The sequence below is a fragment of the Macrosteles quadrilineatus genome, unplaced genomic scaffold (genome assembly GCF_028750875.1).
Source record: "Macrosteles quadrilineatus isolate MER2022 unplaced genomic scaffold, UCM_ALF_1.0 Scaffold_7__1_contigs__length_78375512, whole genome shotgun sequence".
In the NCBI taxonomy this organism is placed as follows: Eukaryota; Metazoa; Arthropoda; class Insecta; order Hemiptera; family Cicadellidae; genus Macrosteles; species Macrosteles quadrilineatus.
In genome coordinates, this window is record NW_026542600.1 from 15345623 (window position 1) to 15353631 (window position 8009).

Below are 8009 nucleotides of genomic sequence, written 5' to 3' on the forward strand. Positions count from 1 at the left end.
ACATATTCATTTCTGTTCGATTCTTCTTGATTTTCAATTCTATGCTATTTTATCCTCTTTGTTTCTTTTGGGCTTTTATCTTGATGTTCTTCTACACGAGCTATGAATTCTTTTGTGAATTTAATCTGTAAATTTTCACTCATAAACATCTTAAAAAGTACAATGTACAAGGATGGGAGTGCCGTCATAATACAAATTTAAAAAAATACTATAACTAATAAATTCACACAACTCAAAATTATTACTACTGACATCAAGTAAAAGTTACTATTATAAAAAACAACAAATAAGATAAAAATCCTTCTAAAATTAATTAAAGCCATCAGGTATGTATTCACGTGAATTTAGTTTATAAAATTAAATTAATTCTTGTCCGTTTAGAAAACATCAGAATAGAAATCTTCTATTTTATAATATGCCTTTTCAATTAGCTAATAACTCGTGTAATTTTTCTAGGATTATGTTTTTTGGATTGTTGGTTATTCTTTTTGGTAGTTTATTAAAAGTTTTTATAGCCATGTATTTTGGTGTACGTTCAAAAAGAGTTAGTCTATGTATTGGGAATTGATATAAATGTTTCTGACTTGTTGAATAATTATGTGTAAATTTAAACTCTTCAAAATTGTCTGTATTGTTAATTGTTTGCTTAATCATTTCAAAAATGTACATACTTGTGATGGTTAAAATCCCTAATCTTTTCAAATGAGGTCTAGAACTTTTTTTCTTTGACACTTGAACCATGGTTGATTTTTGTGCGTTAAGAAGTTTTTTTTGTTTTGGGACTGAATCCCCAGAGTACTATACCATACCTTATTATAGAATCAATATAGGCACAATATACTAATTTACATACTTCCAGAGATGTTGCATCAATTGTAACACTTATTGCATAGCGAAAAGGATATTGAATATGATCTCCCCAATTTAATTTGGAATCAATATGCATTCCTAATACAGGGTGCGACTTAAAAACCAATCTATTTTATGCAGCGCACTGTTCAGCGACAGGTCGTTTGAGATAGGTAGGTCCGAGGTAGGCTCGTTGGAAAGCCTACACGATGCCATTATCTGTAGTCAGAGGTCACCTGAGCTACGTGCGTTTGTTATAGAAACGTAAAAAAAATTCTGATTCAGTCATTGCAACTCAGCGGCATTTCCATGCATTCTTATGTCTAATTAGGTCGACATGGAGAGGTTCCGTCGTGATAATCTGTTTGGATAATCAACAAAACACAGATTAATATCAATTAATCTGTAGGGATAAGAATTAAGATCGAGCCTCAAAATTAGTGTAACCGAGCAGTCAGACATGTTCAAAGCAGATCCTTGTTTTTTGGGTGGTCCTACGAGGATCGTTTTCCACAGCAGCACAAACTCTATGGAATGTTAGTTGTCTGGCGTGTGACGCATAGCGACACGCTATATTTTACATAGTGTGTGCAGTTCGCGAAGCCGGGCTGCATGACTATCTCGTTGCCTGCCGCGACTGCATCAACGCGCTATCCCCACCTTCCTAGACTCTTGTCCTCCCGTCCTTGCTCTACCAACCGTCAGATGAAAAGGAAGCTGAAATTCGCCGACCGGGACTCTCATGTTATGGATAAGTCTTTTACCATAATTATTTAGGACTAATAATAGAGGTAATGTCTGGCTAAGTTCAGGAAACAAGCGGGGAGCCCTTCTGGCTCGCCCGTCTAGTGAAATGTAGGAAATAAAATCTTAGCCGGGTTCGCTGCCCTTAAGGCAGCGAACCTTTTCAATTCTGTTAATTCAATCACATGTCTCCAGAATGTAGCTTAGCAATTATCAGTCAAATTCATACATATTAGCCATTCAGTATTCAATTTATATATTATTTCCTTCGCTCATCAATATTAGTAAGAAATTATCCAAATTCAGTTCATAGTTGGAAGGATAGGTTAATTTTTAAATAGTTAGCTCAATTAGTGCAAATCAAAGCTGGCTAGGCAAGTGTTCTGATCTGGGTAAAAGGTCTCCATCCCTCTGGTCCCCAGCAATCTTCCTAATTTTATTGGTAGCAGATTCAGCACGCTTAAATTAAGTTTGGTCCAGACACATCTACTCCTAACCTATTGCATTACCCTGTTTATTCCCTCCTGATTACCCGGATTCCCTCCTCCACACCATTAACTTCCATCAGCACCTCCCCCATCAGCACCCCAATCAACGGCCCCCGGCTACAGGCGTCCAATCTGCTATTGACGGCTTGTTAGCTTCTTTTTGAAGGCAGAAGCCGTTATTCTAAAGTTGGTAACCCACCACATGTTGTGCTACTTGACGAAATCCACGTCGCCCTAATTAAGGAAATGCACGGTAATGCCACTGAGCTGCAATGACGGAATCATTACTTTTTAAATTCGACTTAATAACAAACGCACGTTGCTCAGGTGACCACATCTCTATGACCACAGATAATGGCATCGTGTAGGTTTTCCAACAAGCCTAACCCCACCACCCTCTGACGACCTGTTGCTGAACAGTGTGCTGCATAAAAGAGATCGGTTTTTAAGCCGCACCCTGTACTTTGTGTGAATCTGTCGGGATTAATAGGCTGCTATTTAATGAATTTGAAGAGTTTACCCCCTTAAATTGCATAATTTATGTTTTTGAAATATTTAACAGTAGTCCATTTTGAGAGAACCATTCCTCTCGTTCTTTTATTAATTTCAGACTCTTAGACTCCCTCTTATACGGACTCCTCGGGACCGAGGCCAGTCCGGATAGCGGGTTTTTTGGTTAAACCGACGTCCCCAAAAACTCTTTAAAACGGACCGTTTAAATGCATACTGTATACATATTTGACTTACATTTTAGGAGAGCATTGTATTTAGACACGTGATCACTGGCTACAAATCTTTCCCACGAGAACAGTCGTTTCAGTAGCGCCCACTTCCTGTCGATCTAGTCCGGTTAAACCGATGCGCTGATAAAAATTGTCCGGTTAAAGAGATGTCATTTCCGCCAAGTGAAGTCTAGTTTAACCGGTGTCCGGTTAAAAGGTGTCCGGATAAGAGGGAGTCTACTGTAGGTAGTTTAGCCATAAGGGATAACAAGTAGGGTTTAAAGTGAACCTGATAATCTTCTTTGATCTGCGGTTTGCAGTCTTCCTGGTTTTCACCATAAACCACATTTCGCTTACAATAACCATTGGTAACGAGTTCACAGTCCACATCTGGCTGTTCACTTTTGTTAGAATCTTCATGATTTCAATTTTATGCTATTGTATCCTCTTTATTTCTTTGATGCTGATGTTCTTCTACATGAGCTATTAATTATTTTGTGAATTGCTTTTGCAATCTCCACAACTTTGATTTTCTAAAGTTGGTGTAAACCTACTGGTACCTAGCTGGGTGGGTTTAGTTCTTAAAATTGTTAATTCTTTGCTATGTATTTTTCAGGCTGCCACGATTATGAGTGTTCTCTTTGCAACACCACCTTCGGGCGCAAAGACAACTTAGAAAGGCACATGAAAAACTTTCATCAAGATGGACCACTAGTTATGACGAGAAATGGGAACTCAATACCGGTGGCCTCAATAGCTCCATTTAACAGTAAACCAACAGTTAAAAATGTAAAAAATAAACAAAATAGTATACTTACAAAAGGTACTCAGAGAAAGGAAAAAACAAACAGTCAGAAGCAAAATAAAGGCACTGCAGAAGTAAAGGTAAATAAAGTAAAAAAAGGGATTTGTTCTAAAGAGATAAGTCCTAAGCAAGCCAAACCCAAAGCAAGCAATGTTAGAAAGAGTAAAGTGAAAAATCCAGCTAACGTAAAAATTAATACAGAAAAGGTAACATCTGAGCCAACTGTAAATGAGGGTGAAAAGGAATCCAACACAAACCAATCTGTTATCATGTCCGCTCAACAAAATAGGCCATCAGTCATCAAATGCATACCTCATCTCCTTCCTTATAGAATCTTGCCACCTGACAAAAGGTTTTTAAAACTAAGTGGAGAACTCAATAGAGGAAATAATTCTGAAAGTCAAACAAGTTTCAAAGGAAATAATCCTGAAACACGAGCAAGTTTCAAAGGAAATAATCCTGAAACTCGAGCAAGCTTCAAAGGAAATAATCCTGAAACTCGAACAAGTTTCAAAGGAAATAATCCTGAAACTCGATTAAGTTTCAAAGGAAATAATCCTGAAACTCGAACAAGTTTCAAAGGAAATAATCCTGAAACTCGAACAAGTTTCAAAGGAAATAATCCTGAGATTCGAACAAGTTTCAAAGGAAATAATCCTGAAACTCAAACAAGTTTCAGTACAAGCTGTTCATTTACACAAACAAGTTTTCAATATGGTAAAAAAAAACTTGTTTCTGACAATTCCGAAAAAGCAATAAATGTTCCTCAGAGAACTGTAAACCCCCAAACAGTACCTCAAAGTGTGAGACATAAAACTCAGAAAGATGATGCCTTAAATAGATGTTATAGAATAATACATCACACAAGTACTGTCAATACAAGTCGGGTACGTGAAGTGAGTAAATTCTCAAAAATCAAAGGTAACTTTGAAACCAGACAGTTTGGTGAATGTACTAGTTTTACAAGTAAACGGCAACAAACATTCTCTTCCGCCTCTGTCTCCTTGTTGGGTTATGCATCAAACAAATTCAGAACAGCAAATAGGAATCCTTCAAACGTAATATATTCCCAGAACACTACAGACTCAAACATCGGTGGACCCAGCTTACCCGTGAATGGGTCAGACAGAGTTTTAGAGATAAATCATGAAGATAACTTTATGAGCTCAAGTGCTTCAACAGCAGAAGCTACTTATTCATCCTCTTCGTACACCCCGTATTTTGACAACGAATATTTTAGAGACAGTATTAACAGTTACGATTCTAATGCTGAGAACTTACTTCCCAATGATTTGGATATAGGATTTCAGTATATAAATGAACAGTTAGGCAGTACAGAGGTCACTTTTTCAAGCGAATCGAGGATAATTAGATATGTTGCACAGGAGACGAGAATTGTACGAGAGTCGATATAAAGAATTGTAGAAATGTAAGTTTTTTGATGTGAGGTGTCATTTTCCAGCATTTTATTATCCCTTTCTAGAAATATCCAACACAATAGAGGTCATTATAAAAATATTTTACTTTCAAATAAAAAATTGAATTTACAATAACTTCTTCTCTCATCTTCCTAGCTTTTGAGAGATGCTAGAGTGTTTGAAAGTTTAACTAACAGGTTTATTGTTGGCATTTTCTGTACAGTTCAACAAGGCTTAATTTTGAACCTAGTTGAGGTACTAAGTTGAAATTTTGTATATTTTTGGTCTCTATAGGGTGTACCAGTATACCAAATTTCATTGAAATCTGAGATGGTCAGGTAAAATGACTGTGCTGATTTGACATTGAATCTATAACATAGCTTTTAAAAAACAATCATAACCTAATGACATTTTATATTCAACTTAAATATTAATCTGTGTGTATTACGAGCTCAAACAGTCATTACCGCTCTCAAAATGTATGGCGGGGCTCAGCTAAAGCTTTGTGCGCCCATTTGCAGTTCTCAAGCGGCAATGACGTGCTTAGCACTCTTAACACGTTCGCTACCGCAATAGTACCAAATTTTTCATTCATATAGACCAGCGCTGCAAATATGCGACGGCCGGTTTCTACCCACAGACTGCCGGCTAGGCACATTACAATAGACTGACGACGCATATTTGTGTCGGTGTTCCAATGTTATCAAAAGGCTTATATCTTTGTAACGGTCTATTTGAAGGCACTGAATTCTCTGCAGTTGTCTACAGGGATGTCTGACGCTCAACTGCGTCGCTTGGTCTGTTGATATGATTATTAAAGACGTCATATGATACAGTCCAACCTCGGTATAACAAATCTGAAGGGACCGAACTGAATATTCGTTATATCATAGATTTTGTTAAAACGAGGTTCGTTATATTGAGGTTAGGTTTGCAGGAATTTCGCTATGTCGAGGTTCAGAACCAGCATCAGTCAATATAGGTCGGGATTTTATCTCATTAAAACACAATTAAAGTAGCCTAGGCTACAATACTTTACAGTACAGTGTTTACCTATATTATCCAGGGTACTAAAGAGGAGGGATCTTTAATATTGCGCAATCATGACATTTCTAGTCATTGACCTTGGTACAGGTTACACAAACTGTAAGTTTAAAATCACAGCTTTCTCTAACCCACCTAAAACCTAGCCAAACACTGTATTGTATAGCAATAAACCGCGTAAAGAACAAAACAAAACAGTAGAGAGTTTTGTAAGCTACTGCTCGTGATAGGCCGGCTACAGTACTGCTTTAAATCACGACAGAGGAATGTCGATACTGTAATAATCTACTATCAACTATAGCATTGGTGTTGCCTTAGTTTAAACAAATTGTATTGAAAATAATAAAAATATTAGATAAGTCATTATAAATGTGTATAATCATAGCCAACTTAAAGAATTAAAACACTTGTAAAAGGAATGTTAAGTTGCTTTCTTCTTTCTTTCTCTTTGATTTGTTCTTCTATTCTTTTTCTTTCTTATGTTTCTCTTCATCCTAAAATTGTACAAGTCACCATAGTTACTTATCACCCAATCACATTTTACTAAACATTACGTCGTCATCAGTCCTCAGTGAATGAAATCAGTTCTCAGTTGTAACATAGGGCGCATACAGCAACGACAGTAGACAGGGACAGAGATGTGTAAACGGAGCAGACGAATGTAGCGCAAGTGTTGACGTATCCTTTCCATTTCATTTGCTGAAGAAACTGATTTTCCAAAAATAATAATGGTGGTGGGGGGTTTGTTGTATCGAGGGAGAGACGAAGACGATTCGTTAAGTAGAGGTTCTGACAATGATAAATTCGTTATATTGAGGTGTCTTATTTTATCCGGGATCATGAAAAATTCGTTGAATCAAGGTTACTGATATGGTTTGTTTGTTATGTAGAGGTAAAATATACATTGTGTCTTATGGAGAGTTCTAGAGGGGTTTAAAAAAAAATTTCTTTATATCAAGGAATTCGTTATATTGAGGTTCGTTATATCAAGGTTAGACTGTAGTTGGAAATACTGGTCTTTACTTTTCTGCATCACTGTATGTATGTATGCAGTATCCTATGAAGATTTTATATTTGTTCAATTATAAACTGTTCTTGAATAGTCTGTTTTTTTTCTCTTACTTTCAACTCAAAACATGAACAAAAATGAACTGCTGCATATATGCGGCGTTTGGGCTATTTCAAGAAAACTATAATAATTTTCACTATTGTCTTCGCTATAGACTTGGCGTCCTAAGTATGCAACATTACAAAGGGTTAACAAAAATATTAATACAAAAGAATATATTATTTACATACATGATTGCAGTGTATTACAAAGTAAATGATCGATGTTTAACAGGTTTTCGCCCGTGGTCTGCGTGTACTGTTAACCAAGTGTAAGATTAAATTGTATACCTTGGTCTGTGGCAACGATCGCGGCGTCGCATATATGCGACACTCGGTAGCGAACGTGTTAATACACAAATAGCTATTTCACCACACTTTCAGCAGCAAACATGCAGGATGAGTAAGATATAACCCATACAATTACAACACTGTTTAGTGTACAATACACCATTTTAACAGAATCTGCTGCTAATGTTTTCATAGCATTACAATATTTATTTGTGAAAGTGAAATGCGCTTGGCCAAACCTCTCTTTAAACACAAGAAACGTTGGAAAATTCCATTTAATAATAGTAACAAACTCATATTATGCTTTTTACAAAAAAATGTCAAGTGAATGTGAGAAAAGTTGATAAATTTGTACTCCAGCTGACTTTACCGTTTGCATTCTGTAAACAACTTTTTGTCCTACTAAAAGTGCAGAAACATCTGCGATCTCGGCAACAAATGTGACTAAATGCGCCATTAATGCCTAGTTGTAATTAATACAAGGAATATTGGTTAGCTAAGCCACTATAACACTTTTGCAAATTGTATTGTTAAGTCAAAC

General features: G+C 36.4%; 1 protein-coding gene across 1 annotated transcript in view; it reads left to right on the forward strand.

Moving 5' to 3' along the window:
• Positions 1-6462, forward strand: part of LOC128998444 (PR domain zinc finger protein 15-like) — a 65990-nt gene extending 59528 nt beyond the window's left edge. Inside the window, exon 8 of the mRNA XM_054424573.1 lies at positions 3420-6462. Coding sequence (XP_054280548.1) covers positions 3420-5023 — 1604 coding nt within the window. The 3' untranslated portion in view covers positions 5024-6462. The remainder of the gene's footprint in view (positions 1-3419) is intronic.
• The last annotated feature ends 1547 nt before the right edge of the window (positions 6463-8009 follow it).